This window comes from Tetrao urogallus (genome assembly GCF_951394365.1).
Source record: "Tetrao urogallus genome assembly, chromosome: 14".
In the NCBI taxonomy this organism is placed as follows: domain Eukaryota; kingdom Metazoa; phylum Chordata; class Aves; order Galliformes; family Phasianidae; genus Tetrao; species Tetrao urogallus.
This window is the reverse complement of record NC_136827.1, coordinates 15,200,490-15,221,076: the sequence shown is the minus strand read 5'-3', so window position 1 is coordinate 15,221,076 and position 20,587 is coordinate 15,200,490. Positions and strand designations below refer to the sequence as shown.

Here is a 20,587-nt window from a genome sequence, read left to right as displayed (position 1 = left end):
CGCCGTCGGCCGGGCGCGGATCCGTCGCGTGTCCCCGCGTTGCCGTGGAGGAGGCGGAGGGCGGGCGGTCTCTCCTCGCGTTCCGCACCTTTTCTCCGCAGTTGGGCGGAACGCGGGGGACAACCCCGAGCTCGGTGCCCCGCACGTCCCCCGCACGACACGCGGCCTCCCGTATCCCGATCGGCTCGAGCGGCGCCGTGTCACCGCACCCCGGCGCTGAGGATCCCGTCCGTTCGCCGAATTGGGGCTCCCACTCCGCGGTGCCGCACGGCGACTCGCCGGCTCTCACCGAGCACCGCGTACGGCAGTGCCGCCCCGCCGACAGCGGACTCGCAGTGGGGACCGAGAGGAACGCGGGGACGTTTAAGCAACTTCTGTAGCGATGACCCTGTGTTTTACACGCGGGCTCCCTGCCCTGACGGGTGACGGGCCGCCCGGACACGTCGCACGGCCCGTGGGGCGGGGCGTTCCCGCACGGCGGCACCGCCGGGCCGGGCCCCGCCTACGGCCCGGCCTGCCCCGCCCCTCGGCTGTCCCTTTAAGAGGCTCCGTCCCGCCCACTTGCTGCAGCGCCGCTGCTTCCGGAAGTGCCACGTGTACGTAGTGCGCGTGCGCGGCCCGGTACTTCCGGTGTGCGGAAGCCCCGCCCCTTCTCGCAGCGCTGGGCCGGGCGCCGCCACTCGGGCGGCTCCGCTGAGCCTCTATCCGACCCCGCCCGGCCCGGCCCGGCTCAGCGCCGCCATGGCTCAGCCGGCCCGGCCCGCCGCCGCTTATCGTAGCCAGAACGGCGCGGGCCAGCAGCCCTACAGCAACGGTGAGACGGGACGAAACGCTTGGGAGAGAAGCCGAGACGGGGGGAGGCGGGTGCTGCTTCCGCCTCGAGGCCTTCGGGCGCCCGGCGCCTCCCTTGGTGCTGCCACGTCCCCGGGGCGCCGGGCGGCCCGCGCTGAGGGTAGGCCCCAGGCAGCGGGGCTGGCGGCAGAGGGAACCGCGTCACGCAGCAGTGCGGGGCGGCCTCGGGTCGGGAAACGCGGAGCGGTGTGCGTTGCTCGCAGCGTCTCGGAGGGTCGTTATTGGGGCAAAGCGACCCTCTTCCCACTTCTTTTAGTGGTGTAAACATCCTTGTGGGCTGACGGGGGAATCTGTGTGTTAGCTAGGTGAAACGTTCTGCGTGCCGTGCTGCCTGTCTGCAGCTCCTCACGGGCAGTGGAGGGGCAGCGCTGAGCTCTGCCGTCTGGGGACGGCGGCGGGGCCCCAGGGAACGGCGTGGAGCTGCGACAGGGGAGGGGCGGCGGGCGGTTAGGGACGAGTCCTGCACCAGAGGGAGGTGGGCATGGAATGGGCTGCCCGCGGCAATGGCCATGGCCCCGAGCTGCTGGAGTTTGAGAAGCGTTTGGATGACACAGCCATAGGGCTTGGTTTTTTTGGTGGTCCTGTTTAGGGCTGGGGGTTGGGCCTAGCGATCCGTGTGGGTCTCTTCTAGCTCAAAATGTTCTGTTCTAAATAGTTTGTGTTAGTCATTACTTCAGGCCATGTCCCCACCTGTGATAACACTGCAACAGCCAAGTGAGCCTGGCCCTTTGGAACCGAGCTGTACATGTGGCACAGCTTATTGCCCGGAGGAGGACCCTGCTGAGCTCAGGCAGTCACTTGCTCACTGTGTTTTATCTTGTCTGTCATGTAAAGCCAATATTATCGTGTTCTGTACATCCTGATCTAGGAAAGCCTTGACTGCTTTCTTCTACTCAAAATATATCTTTTTGAAGCCAGATGCTGAAGGTGATACCAAATAGCTAGCTGACCTTCTGAGCTAGCAAGAAGGAAGCACAAAGGCAGCCTTGTCTCTGTTTGCTTTGCATATGTGGAAATCTATGCTGTTGGAAAGTGTTTTCTGACTTCATATATACTTCCAGCATCCCCTGAACTTCATTCCTTAATTGGATGGTTATGTGTTTTAGTGGTTATGCTGCATCAAGACAATTAAGTTATAATGAGCTCTTTTGATTTTCCTGCTTTACAGCTGGGTAATTAAATGGTTTGACTTGTCACCCCCTTCTTCTTTCCCAGTGCTTATGACTTCTGAAAAGGCATCTTAAAAACAAGTGTATTGCAGCTCATAGGGTCAGCAGTGTGGGATGTGGATACATAAATCTGAAAAGAGAGCCTCTGTTCTGGAGAGTTTATAGTCTAGGCAGAGAATGTACAGAAAGAATGTTAACTAATGGAGTAACCAAGATGATTTACATGTTGGCATCATTTTATATTTGATGTGTAGTCAGACTAAGCACACAGTACAAGTTCTTGCAAGGTAGTAGTAGCAGGAAGACACATTTCAGGCTAAAGCTGTATGAAAACCAAAGAGATGAAATCTAAAGTTGTGCAAACACAGGGTGGTAAAATTAATCAGTTACAGTATACAGATATATGTATAAAATATGTTGAGAAGGTGCTGTCATCCAAGGCTACCTCAGGAAAAAACATTCTATAAAAGCAATCTAGAGAACACTGTTATGCTATTTACAATGGTCTGTGAGGAAAGAAAGCTGCCAGCAGAATGATGAACTGTATTAATGGCATCAGCTCTTCTCTCAACCTGTTGCTCACCTTCCTGTTTGCAGGTAACTCCCAGAGCTCGCATGCTGGGCCTGACAGTGAATGGCTGTAGCAGCAGCACCCTACACTGACCTGGAAATGGTTTGGCAGTGAGCATCAGGTTGCTTAGTAACAGCCTTCCTACACTTCACTTGTGTTGTTGTTTTTTTTTTTTTTTGTAGGATTGGTATTCTCTCTTCACTGAAAAGCAAATCTGTATATATATGCATATCTGAAATATCTGAAAAAAAGCATATCTGTATATATATCTATATCTATAATCTGTAGCTCGTAGGTCTGAAATGTAAGCAAGATGGAGAAATTCTTTTAGGATCTGTCGCTTGTCTTAGTTTCATATCCTGGCATGGTGCTTTGAGGCCACGCAGATCTTCAGAAGCTTTTGGTTTTGGCCTGCTCTTGGTTTGCTTGGAAGCAGTGGGTAAGGCCCTGTGGAATGGGGTGCTGCTGGGGGTCTTTGCCACGCGATGGAGTGTGTTCAGCCTTGCTCTCCCTGGGGCTGGAGATGCTGTGACTGGTGAGAGCAATGTGCTCGTTGGTGGGCCTGGAGAGAAGTGACACTGAGGTTCTGTATAGCAGAGAATGTGGCTCCCATAGCCTTCCATGCTCATTCTTTGCTTTTATAAAACCATTGAGCAGCTATCATGTGTTTCAGTGTTGCTCCTGACCTCTTTGAAATTTCTTATGGTCTTGTCTGTGTAGAGTTGTCTTCCACTGTTAGACTGGGGGCCTCTCTTATGTTACTAGCTCTTCTCTTGTATGCTGAGCGTTGGTGGCTTTGCTGTTTTGATTTAGATCTTCAGTCCACACTGATTTCCTTGTTGGCTTCATGGAGCAGTGCAGGAAAGAAGCAGCAGCCTATGGGGGAATTCCACTGGTGTAGGTTATTGAGGCTTTTCTTTGCACTTCTGACTTCAGAAAGTGAAAACAGAAGTTGAAATTTAGAATGTTGCTTCCAAAATCTAATTGATCACTAAGTGGCACAGAAAGATCAGGTCATTTGACTTTTGGGTTTCACCTCACTGTCATTGCTTTATCTTCAGTCTTATCCCTCAAACAGGAAAAAAGAGAGCTAAATACTCTGATTCCTGACCAGGCTATAGAGTCGTGCCCTAAACTGAATAATCAAGCTATAAAATTAATTACTATTTGTTCTATATCTTTTATGCAATGTACTGCAATGTTATATCAATATACTGCGATATAGTCAGGGGCCTGGCATTACATAAGAAACCTTAGTCATTTGTACAGCTAGCAAGTTAAATTTACAATTCATTTTGTAAATCAGTTTCTGAAAACCCATCTGATATGCTGCAGGGTAATTTTCAAAGGTGAGTCAGAACTGTGGGAATTCTTATGTTTGCAAGCTTTTCGTTTGGACATCATTGATTTTAAAGCATTAGTAATTAATAAGATTTATGAGCAGCATTGCAAGGCCAGTGAGCTATAACTGGATTTCCTAACTGAATGGCAGATAGCTTATTGAGACTAATGGCTGGAGAATAATATGTGTGTGCTGTTCATGCACAAATAACAGGCAGAGTGAGGATGAGGTCAGCAGTGCTGTAGTAGAACCCCAGCTAAGCAGTTAGCATGGAGATGCAGTGTTCAGGGAGGTGACAGCTGTCTCTGAACTGCACCCTGGGGCTTTCTAGGGAATGAGGAGTTGTGTGGCAGTCGCAGTGTTTGTCCTCACTCAGGTATTTCTGTGTTCTGTGTTGTTTAGCTTGTTTAACTGTCGTGTGTGCCTGAGTTCAAAGTTATGTCAACTTGGAAATGTGAACTTCCTCTGCTCTTAAAATGTAACTGGAAAGTTCTGGTAAGCAAAGACAGCTAAGAAACCAGCTGTTATTTTGATGTTAAATGAAACTCTGTGATTTCATACTGGTGGCAGCTGTTTCCGGTACCTGTATGCAAAATATATGTCTGTCTACGTGCTCATCTTCATAGCATGCTTTTGAAAATGTGTTGAATCTTGCTGTGGTTTCTGGTCCAGAAGCTAAGTACTTTTATTTTTCTAGGCTCTTTTTTTTTTTTTTTCCCAAAAAATAATTTTGGAAATCTGGGAAGTAGTACAGGGTAGCAAAGAAGAATTGTACACCAAAATTACAGCGAGGATCTCTTTGGATTTCATGCTTATAACTTTATACGTGGATTGTCTCTGACATTCAGACTGTGCTTAGGGGTGGAGTGCAGCAGGGTGGCTGGCTAACATAAATGATACAGCCTTGGAAAGTGCTTGGTGTGTGTATGCATTGTGTCTAGCTGTGGCATGGGTTATCTATCCTTCTGCTGGAAGGATTTTGCTTGGGAATGTTGCTCTTGCAACATTCTTTTTGTGGCAGCAGTATGAACAACCTGCAGCATCATCCTTCTTGATGGTGCTCTTACTGTACTGGGAAGCTCACAGAACTGTCTGTGTTCCTGTGTTAGACAAATCTGGTGATGCTCTGCTGGTGCTGTTTGCTGTTTTGAGTTGATCACTTCAGGAAAAAATGGAAAAGATTACAGCTTAGTTCAGCTGTAGCACCCAGTAGATACGAAGCACTGTCAAGTTTTATTTTCTTGATGGGTGAATTATTTTATGGTAAATTATCCTTCGCTCCATGTTCCTGACCAGTTGGTTATGTGAGCTGTATGTGCATGAGAAGCTCTCACTAAAATTAGCTGCAGAACCTTTTGTGGATTAGCTCTGTCACTTGAGAAATAGCATGGGGACTTGAGCTGAACCTGTTTGCATCTTTGCTATAAGATGAGGTTTAAGTCAGTGCCAGTCCTTAAACTGGATGTAAGGACAGCTTCTGCTGCCACTGCTCCCTGGTGCTCCTGCCAGCTGTGTACAAATACATTGCCTCTGTGGCTGATGGCCTTCTGAGTGCTTCTGAAGGTGGAAATAGCCCTGTGTGAATTGCAGAGAGCATGGATTTTGTTCAGCCACTCACTTTGTGAGCTGCATGGTTGTGAAGTCACTGTAAAATAATAATAATAATTAAAAAGATTGCAGCTGTTGATAACAAAATGCTATGAAAATTGTGACCCTTGTGTTACTTGTCTTTTGTGGCCTGGGGACTAATAAGAATCCAAGGAAGGAAAATTCCAGAGTCACGTCTTATTTTCAGTAGCAATATGCAATGCAGACTGAAAGGCTTTTTCCTTCTAGGTCCTGTTCAAAATCAAATGATGCATTCATCAGATGCCCAGGGATACAGCCCATCACTTCCAGGACCGTACTCGCCTCAGACGCCGTCAAAGGTTCCTCCACATCCATCTTCTGGACAGTATAACTACAGTGGCTCTCAGAATGTTTCTCAGTTCAATAGTTATCAAGGACCTGGGCAGACTCTCAATAGGCCACCAGCAGCACCTCCATCTGGCTCACCGGTGCAACAAACAGGTCCTGTGCCACAAGTGCTGCCACCTGCATTGCAAAACTCAGCTGCTGTCTCATCTCCTGGTGGCTTTCCTCCTGCAGCTAGCCCGCCAATGCATCCCAACTGGCAGTACAGCCAGGCTCCTGTGAGCCACCCAGCTGCAGCTCAACCAAGCCATTCAGCTCCTGTGGCAGGGACAGGGCCTGCTCAGCCACTGCTGCTGCTATCAGGAAATCCTCCAGCAAGTTATCAGTATGCTGCTTCTCCAGGAGGTCCTTCGCTTCAGAACAGCTATATGAAGCCAGGTAATCATAACTTTCTGATAATGTTCTCTAATTGACTGCTGGTGTCCACCTCTGTGTCCATTTTAAAAAATGATGTTGGTAATAAAATTCATTCTGTAGTACTGTTTCGCTTGGGCTGTCAAAACAAATACTTGAAAAAATGCGTATCATAAATATCGGGGTGGGTTCTTTAGATGAGAAATAGAAGTTTTTGTGCAAAAGTTGCATTTTGCTCGAGTGGCTGAAGCAGGTAACTTCTGTTTTGGGAAGCTGTGTGTGGGTAAGGCTGTTTCTGTTGCCTTTGGTTTTTTTTCCTTGGAGTGTTGGAGCATTTGTGTGCTTCAGTCACGTGAGGGCTTATGGATCTCACAGATGAAAATTGGTTGCATTTAGTGTGCTTTTCTGCAGTTTAAAATCTCACTAGCTTTTCTGTGGACTGATTCTGGAAGTTCTCAGAATGGCCTCAGTAAGGATGAGACAACCAGCTTGAGCACAGCCTGGGAAGAAAACTGGGAAGCATTCTGTGTTGTTGAAATAGAGGGCAGTTGAAAGAAGAACTTCATCCCCACTTCAGATTTTACAACTGGATAAGAACTGTCAGTCTTTGGGAAGAATTCTGAAAGTGCAAGATACAAGAAGCTGGTCCTTCTGCAGCCTGCCTTCTGTTTTCTCCTCCTGTGTTTTGAGCTGTAAAGTTTTGATAATATTAAGTAACTTCTTAATGTAACTTGTAAGTGTTGTGGGAAACCCACCTTAATACTCAATTTTTACTTTGCCAAACTGTTGTTTGCTATTAGAGTATTTTTGATCAGCTTTCTGAGCATAACAGGAACCAAGCACAGAAATATTTTACGTGTTAAAGCGAATCCGGTGAAATACTTTTTAGCTTCATTGCATGTCTTTCTTGATGCTGACTTCTTGATATATGCCTAGCTAATTGCATGACAGTTTATTGAAATAATATTTTGGAGTCGGTGCTTAAAATGGTAAGCGATGAGAAATCCTGGGAAATGGCTTATGAGACAGAATTCTTATCTCCTTTGAATGGTGAATCTTCCTGAGCAATTTCCCTGGTAGCGTTCTGTGGAACGGTGCTCACTTTTAAAATGAGTTTATCTGGTTGTGCTGATTATGCTCGTCCTTCAAACCAAGATCTGCCAGCTGCCTGCCCAGCCTGTGGCAGCCTCTTACAGATGCAGAATCTGTACGTTGCTATTTTGCATCGGGTTATTGAAGTGGAAGGTGAGCTTCCTGTCACAAGCAATTTGCATTAGACTCTTCTAGTTTGTTATATGCTGTCTAATTTGTACTAAAATTCATGATGTCCAGACTTCGTAATAGAAATCAGGATGCTTTCTGTACCTCTTAAAATTCTTACCAAGAACTGTGAAGAGAGGAGGGGAAAAAAAATACTGAACAGAGACCCAAAAACTAAAGGATCGTGGTTAACAGCTACAGGAACACAGTTTATCAGGAGCATGGCAGAAACAATCTGAAGTTGTAAAACCTGTGTGCATGTTAGGATTTATTTTATGCTGTGTATCATGTTAATAAGAGACGTATCTAGAGTTCGATCTGTGTGTTCTCTTACGAGTCTTCTGTTGCCTTCAGTTGGGTTGAACTAAAACTAATCTGTTTACAGGATCTGTACCTCCACCAGTGACTCAGCCTTTAACACCTCTCCACCCTCCCTCGAGGCCACCTTTGGGACCTCCTCCTGTTGGTGGTCCACCTCTAATTAGGCCATCCACAGTGACAGCAGGAGCACCTAACACACAGTCTCTGCTACATTCAGCTGCAAATCAAGAAGGTGAGAAACAATTTGCTCTTTTTGTTGAATTTGGATTTGGCAGCTGTGCCCCATCCCTGCTGGTGTTCAAGGCCAGGCTGTGTGGAGCCCAGCACAGCTTGGTCTAGTTAGTTGGTGGCAACGAGCCCAGTTGTCCTTTGGGAGCACACTCAATTTCAAGGTTTTTATCTCAAGTGGAATTTGTGTGACCATATCAGAACTGCTGATGGTTTGTAAACAGTACTGGACTAAGTGTAAAAGTGAAGGGAGTTTGATGTTTCCATGTGCAATCAGTGGAAAAAGTAGTCAAGGAACTTGGTACCTAAATTCCAAGAGTCTTTGTGAACTGCAGCCAACATACAGAGCCTTCCTCTGATGAGAATGAGAAGTGCCCTGACACTTTCCTGCCTATTAGCTTGGAATTTATGAAGTATGCCTAATGTAATGTTAGCAGATCATTCAGCCTGACATGTAGACCTTTACATGTTTTCCCTGAGAAAGCTTGTAGGTTTTTTCTGAATGTCCTTTGAGGTCATGTCAGCAGGGGAAGCAAGGAAGGATGTGAGAAATAGGACAAGATGTGCACTTAATCGAGTTTCGCCCTGAGTCAAAGGTAGATCAAAACTATGCTGATCTGCATATGCATTCAGCAAAGAGAATTGCATCTCACTTACCTTGTTTCAACTTGTTTGTAACTTGTTAATTTTTGCTTGGACTCCTCCTTAATAGGTGATGCTACATCTGCTGCTGGCGATGGGTCTGCGGTCCAAAACAGCTATGATGCAATAGAAGGAGGTGGCCTCATGGGTAAGGTTTGGGAATTAAAAATCTTTGCCATTGAGTAATTTGTTTAAGAAGAGATTTGTTTGGAAAAGATGGAAGTTGAGGTGTTTAGGTACAGATGTCTATCTAATGTCTGACTTGAAACTGTGATTACTTGAGGCATTGACAGTTTGACATTGACACGTAAGAATTCTAAAGCAGTTAGTATTGCAAAATTGATGGCACTTGTCAATTGTTTACACTTAGAAATTAAACAACAAAAAGTCCTTCTTTGATAATGAGTTGACCAACCTGCAGTTCAGCAGTTCATTTCAGGTATGTCTGTTCTGCCTCTAGCAACCCCACATCCCTCTGCACCTGCAAATCTGAAGATGAATAGAAATGTAGGCTATTCTTATCCTGCATTGCCGCCAGGCTACCAAAATACTTCTCCACCTGGAGCACCAGGAGTGCAAGCATCTGCTTTGCAATATCCAGATGGATCAAAACATTTCCACCAGGTGAAGTTCTTGTTTTGTTTCATGTTACTAAGCCAATTCACTTGAATAAAGGATAAAGAAAAGTGTGATGATGTGTTGTATCTCTGCAGGGTTATGGGCGACAGTTTGGTGTGCAGTTTGCTCAAGATGACAGACATAACCAGAAACTTATGCTTTTTTTGTTGCTTTGTTAGCAGTCTAGGAAAATGATGCCAGCTCCTTCTGAAGTGTCTTATTTTTAAATCTGCTTAGAACATCAGTCTTCAAAAATTATTAGTTTTCTAAGATATCCTATAGGCATGCTTTTCATACCTCATGTCATATTGCTAGCTGAAGTATGTTTTTCCTGTGCTTTCAAACCAAACTGGCCAATACTTTTGCCAGCTTGGCTTCTGTATTTCAAGAGTTTTGTGGTATGCCTGTGGTAATTTTGACCTCTGTTGTGTTACAAACCTAAGCAGCAAGTAGCATTTCTAAACATAATACAGTGACAGTAAACACAGAATTTGAAAGAAAAATGTTTGCTTTTGAAGTGGACTGTTTCACCCAAATAATCAGTGTTAACTTGTGAAATTTTGACTTTAGCCTCCCCTAGGCACTAATCACTTAAATGCATCTTTGGGTAGCCTGAGTTTACAACAAGAGGGATTAAGACCTGTGAATCTTCTTCAAGAAAGAAATATTCTTCCTACAACCCTTCTCCAGGCTCCTGTCCCAAACTTGCATGAAGACATCCAGAAGCTCAACTGTAACCCAGAGTAAGATTATCCATTTGCTGTAACTCATCAAAAGAAATAAATCACTAGTTGTAAATGTAACTTAATATTTTTAACTTTGTGAGTTGAAAAAGATTGAAAGCAGGCTTCACTCTGTTAAGGTAAAGGTGGTAAGTGGTTAAAGCTCTGAAGTGAGGGAACGATGTAGAATGTATTTATTATACTTTTAAGTTCACTGATAACTCGTTTTTAGCTGTTGACATTATGGTCTTCAAACTGTCCCCTAATTTCTCATGTCATTGTATAACCAGTGCCATTGGTTCCCTTGGGTGTGGGATCAAAAACTGGGGTTTCTTTGTAAGCTACTTTTTTTTTTTTTCAGTTAGAGAAAAGATTTAGATGTATTTTCTAGAAAAATGATCTGGGAGATGTTTGCTAAGGCCTTAAGAGACTGTCAAAATATGGTGCTTAAATGAGTAACATAGCATTAATTAACTAGTTGTGTTCTACTGCAGATCTTTTGGAAGCATGCGTATCCAATTGCTGTTGCTTTTCGTTGGGAATCTAAAGATAATTTAATGGGATTCATTAGATAGTAACGAGGTGTTCCACAGATAGTGAAATCTGACAAGTAGTTCTGACTTGTATTCCTTTCTCTGGATTCAAGATTGAGGCAGTTGCAGAGCTGACCTTTTTCTGGTGCAGACATCAGAATTTTAATGGCCTGCTATCTTTGTTTTTGTCTAGGACAGTAACTCTGTCTTCAGATCTATAACAAGCATCTCATAACCCTCACAATCTTTGTCAGGGTTCTTAGCTGCTACTAAGAGCATTTTCTAAGCCTCTGTCACCAGGAAATTGTGTAGAAAATACAAGTAAAAACATATTGCTTGCAGGGCAGCTATAAATAGGTAGAGTGTAAAAACTTTGTGGTGTAGCTGGCAGTGAGTGTGATTGAGATCTTAAATAAGAGTTAACTTGAGGGAGGTACATTAAGAAGTTTGTGAATGCAGAAACAGCTTACGTCTGTACTGAGAGCAACCATTTGAAACAGTGGAGTAAATGGAATGTCAAACAAGAGTTTGTACTTGGAATAATCTCCCTGAGCAAACCAACCAAACCACGTACAACCAGGCACTCCTGCTTTGCAAGCCTTTTCAAAGAGGTCAGGGAAGCAGCACCTTTGAGAAATGGCTCACAAACAGCTGTGCCAGGTTTGCACGAGTGTTGTGCACGTCTGCCTTTGTGAAAGCCACCAAGTTCTGGAGTTACAAGTGTGCACTTGTTTATTGTTTTAACTTTGCTGGTTCAGATCGGTGCATAAGGCCATCTCAAAAAGGGGTTCAACTTTCTGCTTTGTGTATCAAGATTAGCTGCAACTTTGAGCGTTGTTGGGCTGACCTTTGATTTGAATCACTAAAGTGGCAGCAGTGCTGCATAAAGTGTCTGTACAGTGTAATAAAAGAGCTCAAAATATACACTGTGACTAAAATGAAACAGTGGCAGAGTTGGAGAGGGTATTTTATTTGGAAGTGGATGTTCACCATCAGCAGCTCTGGAGGATGTTATGTTCCACTGAAATAATCATTTTATTATCTGAAAGTAGTCAAAATAACCCTTTATCTTCTGTGTAGGTTGTTCCGCTGTACTCTGACTAACATTCCTCAAACTCAGGCCTTATTGAATAAAGCCAAGCTTCCTTTGGGGCTCCTGCTTCATCCCTTCAAAGACTTATCGGTATGACAAATATTTAGAACTTTGAATGCTGAAATATCACTGTAGTTGGCGAATGAATTGCAAACGGAGGGCAGCTGTGTTGGCTAATCTTGGCATTTAAAATTTGTTTCACTGTCATTTATCTGAGACTTTTTCTCCCTGCCATTTTTAAACCTTCAAGCCTCGATTCTTAACAAACAACAGAAGTGCCAAACCTCAGAAAAAAACAAGCTTAGAGGCAACACATGTAAATACATGAAGATATAAGTAAATGTCATTGTTAGTTGGCTGTATTTTCTCAGGTGACAGTTGTTTTTTTTTTTTTTGTAATGTAGTTAGGCATTAACAAAGTGAAAGGGGTTTGACTGTCCTCCCTGAATACTTTGAATTTATCAGTGCATCTTCTCAATGTTGCTGTTTTCCACAAGTGAAGGAATTTTGCCAGATAAGGTGGTGTTGATTCTGATGTTTGTTCTGTATTTGCTGTAGATCTTGATCTTACACCATCAGTGTGAAATTAAGGACTGTAGAGGCTTGAAGGGGGAGAATATGCAGCCAAAAACATTAGAGCTAGGTTCCGACCAGAATTATTATTAAGGAACCTTGTGCAGGTGCTTCATGGGTACAGAAATGGGCAGAAGTATGCTTTGAGTGGCCAGGAACCGCAGTGTAGATTCTTGCCATAGATGAATGGCTGTAGTGTTGATGTTTTAAAATAGGAAGCTTTTCTTTTCCAGCAATTGCCAGTGGTTACTTCAAGTACGATTGTGAGATGTCGTTCCTGCCGCACATACATTAATCCTTTTGTCAGCTTTCTAGACCAAAGGAGATGGAAATGCAACTTGTGCTATAGAGTGAACGATGGTAGGTTTAAATTTTATTTGTTTTAAACTGCTGTGGTTGATCTTTCATACCTCATCCTTTGATACCATCACAGTTTTGGCCCTCTCAGTGTTATTGGCTCATCTGTTGTGCTCTGTGGACATGAGAAATGTTCTCCACCAGCAAAGACTCTGAAGTGTCTTGCAGCTGACAAACTTGCTGCCACATCTAATCCAGTGCTACAAGTAGCATTGCACAATGAGCTCAAAAGAGCTGAATTTTAAATTGTAGCACAACTAATGCTATTGGGGACTAATAATGTATTGATTTATTTGCACAGTTCCTGAAGAATTCATGTATAATCCTGTGACAAGAGTTTATGGGGAGCCTCATAAAAGACCCGAAGTCCAGAACGCTACGATTGAATTTATGGCTCCATCTGAATACATGGTGAGATTTTACTTTGACTTATTCTCTCCCTGTGTTTTATTTCCACGGGGAAGTCAGGAAAAAAAAAAAACCTCTTTACAGAGGATGCTTTCCATTTCATTACAGCAGCTACTGCAGCTTGAAGTACATCTAAGAAGCCTTGGGTGTTACTTCAAATAGGTTGTCTTTTATGAACATTTATGATCTTAGTGTTCTCTATTTAGAATGTGGGTGTTTGTGGGCATTTTGAAAGGAAACCACAATTACAGAGTTACCAAATAAGTGAAATGTATTTAGAAGTTCTGGCATCATTTGTATTTGCAGTGGAATTATTACAAGCTAATAAAAATCACCTTGAAAATCAAAGGTAATATTTTCTTCATCTAGTTACGTCCACCTCAGCCACCTGTGTACCTCTTTGTATTTGATGTCTCTCATAATGCAATAGAGACAGGATACTTGAATACAGTCTGCAAGACTTTGTTGGACAATCTTGACTTGTAAGTAATATTTTTGTTCTTAATGTCCTCTTTTCCTCGTGGAACCTGATAGACATTAACATGGCACTGCTTTCTGCCCAGCAGTTTCTTGCATTTGTGCTCCTGTCACAGCTGCACCTATATATAAAGCAACACTGAGGTGCATTTCTTCATTTCCTATCTGCTGTGTCAATCCCAGAAAAGAGTACATGTATGAATGATGTCTTTTCAGTTGTACTTTGTAAAAGCTAAAATATAGATATGTATCCATCTTTCTACTTGACTAGCATTGGAAAATACTGAAAGCTAACTCAGAATTATTCAGGTGTTGTTCCTTTCTGGAAGGAACCATTGGATTGCCATTCCAGACTTCTAAAGGGGGCTACAACTGAAGTCTTTGAAGTCCAGTGTTAAGTAGGACAATTGTCTTAGCACAGCATGCTCTTATGGCTTCTCTTCTGGAAGGCTAGATTCTAGAATAAGGTTTTAATTGAAATGAGAAAAAAAAAAACAAGCACTTATTGCTGTGTTTGGAACCACAGACTTTTTTTTTCTAAATGTTATTAATCCATTTTTATTACTCTACGTAAAAAAAGTCTGGAATGTCTGCTAGGTGATTCTACTACAAGCTCCTGTTTTTAATCTGACATGACCAAAGTGTTTGCAATTAAGCTAGCTACTTGCTAGCATCCTTAGACAGGTGCAGTGAATGTATTTAAAAAAAGCCTTGCAGAAATGAAATTTCATCTTACTGAACACCATATGTCTGACTCTTTTAGGCTTCCTGGGAACACTAGAACAAAAATAGGCTTCATAACATTTGACAGCACGATCCATTTCTACAGTCTTCAGGAAGGTCTCTCTCAGCCTCAGATGCTTATAGTTTCAGATATTGAAGGTATGCAGTAATAGCTTTAGTGTGTATTAATGACTGTTGCTTTTGATAGCCCTTTTAAAAAAGCATATGTGTGGTGAGTGTTGGCAGATCAGTCATTATCCTCTCTGTTTATGGCTGTGGAGGAAGGTTTCTTGCCGAAGCTCTGAATGTCTGAGCAAGTTGTGGCTGTTTGTGACTTAAGCATGAGAACAGCCTTCCCAACATGTAGCTTTGTTTGTGTGGCTACCTAAATTTCTGTTACGATCAAAACTGAATTGGTACAAATTCTCAGTGACTGTTTAGTGATGTTCTGCTTATATTCTCAAAGCACTTTTTACTTAGGTTAAGGAGCAGAAATACTCTTGAAAATGTTCCTGTGCATTTTTATTTAATAGATTTTCCTATCCTTCAATGCTTTCAGCTGTTATTCTGAAGTGGCAGTGTAGCCACAGCTATGCTTATCAGGGGAAAAAGGTTAATGTTTGTATGGATTTACGCAATAATGCAGTTTGTTTTTCTAATAGGGATAATGGTTGGGAAATAAAACTTGGGGAAGCTTGTTCTGTTTCATTAAGAAACAACTAACACATTTTTTTTTTTCTTCCAGATGTATTTATACCAATGCCAGAAAACCTATTAGTGAATTTAAATGAAAATAAAGAGGTAAGAACTGCATTAGGTGGAAAATGACACGCATGTAATGAGATGTGCTCTTTAATGTCTGAAGTTTTAATGTCAAGTTTGAAGTCTTCTGACTTCTGCTTGGCTTTAAACATTTAACAATCTAAAACAAGACAATAGTTTACTTTTGCTGGGATTTATCTACTGCTATAATACTGGAAGTGTTAATACATATTTATGACTCAGTAATAAACTTGATAAAGAAGAAAACTCCTAAGACTTTTGTCTTTATTTTCTAACTTGCAGCTAATTCAAGATCTACTGAAGAGCTTGCCACAGATGTTTACCAAGTCCCTGGAAACTCAGAGTGCTCTTGGGCCTGCATTGCAGGCAGCCTTTAAACTGATGTCCCCTACTGGAGGGAGAATCTCTGTCTTCCAGACACAGCTTCCATCTGTGGGAATGGGAGCACTGAAATCTCGAGAAGAGCCAAACCAAAGAGCAACTGCAAAGGTTAGGAAAGCTAAAAAGGTTAAGAGAACTGATAGCCCTGTTCTGTATGTACATATGGCTCTTGAGTTGCCTGTTTTTAAAGATGCTACTGAAATAGTGATAAAAGATTAATTTTAGTGCCCTGAAAATAAGCAGTAAATATATTAATCTTATTTCCTTTGTGTCTTGTAATACTCCCTTGTGCTAACAGGACATACACCTGACACCATCAACTGATTTCTACAAGAAGTTGGCCTTAGACTGCTCAGGACAACAGGTCGCAGTGGATTTGTTTCTTCTTAGTGGACAGTATTCTGACTTGGCTTCTCTAGGTGAGCTGTATGAAGTTGTGATGTGACAGGTAACTCTAGGGGTTCTGTGTTGAAGACTAGCATTTGGTGTCTGAAGAAGTCTTGCATGTCAAGATGCAAATTCATCCTTGATGAGCAGGAGCACTGTGAACAGAATGCAGTGTTTCAGTCTTTCCTTGATTTAGCATCCATGTTGACCCTTACTGAGTGGATTTCTGTGATCCTGGTTGAAATGTTCCTTTTCTGCTTTCTACCACCAGTGTAAGACTCTTGTTGGAATAGGCTTTTAATTTTTTTTTTCTCCATGTAACCAAACTTTGAAGTGACAGAGTACCTGTAATTTCAGGCCATGCTTATATCCATAATTGAATATATAGCTGAATCTGTGTGCATGTTGCTGACTGTGTAACAAAGCTTTTTTCACATGTGAACAGTGCAGTAATTAAAGGAAATATCACATTCCTCTGGTATATTTAAAAACATAGCAGCAGCTGTGGATGCTCTGACACTGTATCCTTTTGTTTCAGGTTGTATATCAAGATATTCTGCAGGCAGTGTCTATTACTACCAGTCTTATCATCACAAACACAACCCTGTCCAGGTGGAGAAATTGCAGAAGGAGTTGAAAAGATATTTAACTAGGAAGATTGGATTTGAAGCTGTCATGAGGATAAGATGCACCAAAGGTTTGTATGTGTTTATTTGGGGGCAGGAGCAAATGGTGGGGGGGAGGAGCAGGCAGTGTTCACTGTTGTTTGGGAATGATTGATTGGTGTTTTGACCTAATACAAACTTAAATGGTTTGTTAAGAGCCATCTAACAGTGATGTTGTATTTGTGAATGGTGTCTGTGTTTCACATCTGGTTATAAATAAAATTGATTCAACCTAATGCTTATCTTTTAGGCCTTTCCATTCACACCTTCCATGGGAACTTCTTTGTGCGATCCACAGACTTGTTGTCCTTGCCCAATGTAAACCCAGATGCAGGATATGCTGTGCAAATGTCAGTAGAAGAAAGCCTTACTGATATGCAGGTTGTTTCTTTTCAGTCAGCTCTCCTGTACACATCTAGCAAAGGTAAGATAACTATATTCTGTGAGCTGAAACTCCTTACATTCAGGTATAATATTCAGTGAAGTCATTTTGGTTGGTTATAAGCTGTAATTCAGTTGCAGTGACTTAAGCAAAATATTTTACCTATGTCAACAGTTGTGATATGTTCTTGCATGTTGGTGTTACTGCTTCTTCCAGACCACAAAGTTTCCTGAGGAACCTCCCCTGGTTTGTGAATAGGTTAATCCTGAAAATTGAACAGTTTATAAAAGCTGCTGAAAAGAATCTCTTTCACTGTTTGTATGATAAACAAAATTGAATCTTAGTATTTTTTTTTTTTTTGCCTGTTTGGTTGAACACAGATCAGCTGGTAGTGTTAATGGGGAAATTATCCAAGTGATTCAAGTATGTAAGTGTAAAAGTTACTGAATAATTAGTAGTTCTTCTCTAATTACTTCAAAAAACAGAAGTTTTTGGAGTATTTGGACTCTCCAGTTCTTAATTTTCTTACAGGTGAGAGGAGGATTCGTGTCCACACGATGTGCTTACCTGTTGTAACAACACTGAGTGATGTCTACCTGGGGGCAGATGTACAAGCTATCACTGGGCTGTTAGCCAATATGGGTAAGCACGATAAGAGCTTGTTTGGATGTATATGGATGACATCCCTAAAGCTTCCAGCAGTAATCCTCTGGGCGATAGTAGTGAAAGGAGTGATTCTCTCTGTTTTTAACGCTTGGCCCAGGCGAAGCATCAGCCCAGTTGTATGTAATCACCTGGACGTAGTCTGGTGTATTGTCATCAAGCTGGAGAAGGTTTTAAACAAAAAATCTTTGTTTTTTTAAGCTGTGGATCGATCAGTTTCTGCTACTTTGAGTGATGCTCGCGACGCCTTGGTCAATGCTGTGATAGATTCTCTGTCTGCTTACCGCTCGTCAGTGCTGAGCATTCAGCAGCCTGGTCTCATGGCCCCCAGTTCTCTACGGCTCTTCCCACTTTATGTGCTGGCACTCTTAAAACAGGTAAGAGATAAAAGGAAGCTGTGCCAGAGGAGGATAACTGTCTGTGCTTGGCACGACAACCTGAAGGAAAAGAGCATGTCATCGATGTACAAAATAGCATCTGTCTTCTTCCAATGCTTTCACAGGACTCAAAATTGAGGAGCTGTTTGACTTGGATTCCTTAGTAAAACCAGTCTGATATTTGTCAGAATACTGAGATATCTTAGAGATTGTCAGTGTTCTTGCACATATAAAATTCTCTCAAGATAAAAGTTCAATTTATCTGCTCCCCCAGAACTTGGTGACTAGAAAGATCAGTGTAGGATAAAGCCTGTTGATTGTCTCTTAGGCCTGAGTAGATAATGCATGCTTGGACAGGTGGTGAATGTATTTCTTTGTCTTGGAGTCTGTTATGGTCTTTAATGGTCAAATGTCTGATTGTTTGCAGAAAGCATTTCAAACTGGGACAAATGCACGTCTAGATGAACGCATCTTTAGCATGTGTCAAGTGAAAAACCAGCCTCTTGTTTACCTCATGCTTATGACACACCCCAGTTTGTACAGAGTTGATAATCTCACAGATGAGGTGAGCACTTGCATTGTTACATGGCCTGTTTGTGCTGGTCCCATAGGCTTGAACTATGTGAAGTTGAAAGAAAATTCTGTTCATGTCCTCCACATTTAAGCTCCAGAGCTCAAATGCAATGTTTCACATCTTCCCAGTAGTTGCATGTAGAACTGATGAAGATGAACATGCAGCACACCTCAAAATATTAAGAAGTTTAGTAGTAAATTATGTACTTGAAATGTAATTGGAACTATGCAGTCTAACTTCAATATTCAATATAATATACCCTTTTCTTATTTAACCTTCTGTTCTTGTGCATGTGTCAGTGCATCGAGACGTGAACTGTGTTCTTCCTTTCTAGGGAGCTCTCAACATCAATGACAGAACCATACCTCAGCCAGCCATTCTGCAGCTATCAGTGGAGAAACTGAGTAGGGAAGGTGCCTACCTTATGGATGCTGGCTCTGTAAGTTGTGGTGCTGATTTTATGTAGTATTCCAATTTGTATTAACTTGCTGTTCTTGCTGAGAACTCAAAATGTGTGGAAGGTTGCTGAGGTGTAGTTTCTCATTAGATGATTGTTATTGTTTACCTCTCAGGTGATGTTTCTGTGGATTGGGAAGAACTGTGGGCAGAGCTTTATCAGCCAAGTCCTCGGAGTTCCAAATTATGGGTCAATTCCACAGAACATGGTATGTGCTGGCTTTAGTGTATGCTATCTGCATGGGCATTAGAATGCAGTATTCAAATATTAGCCCTCCAGTTAGTGGTCACTATAAACCTGGATCCAAGAGGAAAAAAAATAATCTGTTGGCTCTTGAAACTCTTGGAGTTTCTCCAGACAAAAAAGTTTAAATCTTCCCATATAAGGACATTAAGTACAGGTTAGCAGTGATGAAGTTTATCAGAACTCAACCTGTTACAGATGTTTGGAAATATCAGACTCAGAGATTCAGTGGGGAATTGTTCTCCCTGCAGTAAAACAACTATTGGCAATCACTTGGTCTTGACATTCTTGTAGTCAATTGCAGGTGTAGTTTCCGTGTCCTTCACTGTTTCAAGCCCTTTCAAAAGGGATCAGAGTAAAGCTATTCATCACAATGTGTGTCTGGGGCTTCTTTGTACCTGAGTTGGGCTATTTTAGGTGTTGCATTTGCTGCTTTCCTGAAAAATATAATGTATGTATTAATGTTACTCTTTACACCTTAGACTCATCTCCCAGAGCTTGAAACTGCAGAATCCATCAGAACAATAGCTTTTATTTCTTGGCTGCGAGAACAGAGACCTTTCTTTCCTATCCTATATGTAATAAAGTAAGTGTTTTTAAGAACCTTTGGGACCTTTTACTACACGTAGTTGGACATTGTGTACTGTACTTTCTTAATACAAGTTTTATCAGTTTAAATGCTGTACTTAACAGCCTTAACAGCAGGTGTGAGTTGTCTTTGATTTGGAACTTCTGCAGACAAAGACAGACAAAATGTCAGAGATGAATCTTGTTTGTCAGATAACAAAATGAATTCTGAGAAGTGTATTTGTTGGGGTTATTCACAAGGACTACTTGAGATCTTTCATATGTTCTTGAGCTCTGGAAATATCCTGCACTTGATCTGTAACGTTCTGAATGTGTAGCACTGAAGATTCTGGTGAATGTTTATTTTACTCAAGCACTTATTTTTATTTTGAAGGGATGACAGCCCATTGAAATCAAGTTTTCTGCAGAATATGATTGAAGACAGAACTGAATCAGCCTTATCATACTATGAGTTCCTCCTTCACATACAGCAGCAAGTAAATAAATGAAACACTAGCCTTTGGCTCACTGGAAGGGAAGATTTTTGCAGTAAAGGACACTTGTGCTTGTAATACCTTCATGAAATCTGTGGCCTGAGGCAGTCGATGAGAGGTTCTCACTGTGATTTCAACGAACTAAAGCAAATAAAGGACCACATCTGAGAATCAAATGTGCAACTACATATTGTACCTTAAAAATCAAACGATTGGAACTGGTTGAGCACCTTTAATTTGCTGCAAATCATGTTTTTACTGTAAGTAGTTGCAGCATGAAGTACATCCACAAAGGCAATACTGAAAAGGTGAAAGACATTTTGTAAAATAAAGAGTTCTTTGTTGTTCAAAATGTATATTTCTGTAACTCTTTGCTTTTTTTTTTTTTTTGCTGCTA

At 42.1% G+C, this 20,587-nt stretch overlaps 1 protein-coding gene across 1 annotated transcript; it reads left to right on the top strand.

The window, feature by feature from the left end:
* Positions 1-741: 741 nt before the first annotated feature.
* SEC24A (SEC24 homolog A, COPII coat complex component) lies at positions 742-20,205 on the top strand (the record flags this gene model as incomplete). Its single annotated transcript, XM_079542433.1, has 23 exons — positions 742-814; positions 5,771-6,286; positions 7,908-8,075; positions 8,784-8,861; positions 9,174-9,337; positions 9,902-10,074; positions 11,667-11,769; positions 12,486-12,612; positions 12,911-13,020; positions 13,387-13,499; positions 14,258-14,376; positions 14,963-15,018; positions 15,283-15,489; positions 15,680-15,800; positions 16,307-16,465; positions 16,684-16,857; positions 17,347-17,457; positions 17,680-17,855; positions 18,283-18,420; positions 18,764-18,868; positions 19,002-19,094; positions 19,612-19,715; positions 20,091-20,205. 23 exons carry the CDS (start codon positions 742-744, stop codon positions 20,203-20,205), a joined length of 3,303 nt encoding a protein of 1,100 aa, XP_079398559.1.
* Positions 20,206-20,587: the final 382 nt, after the last annotated feature.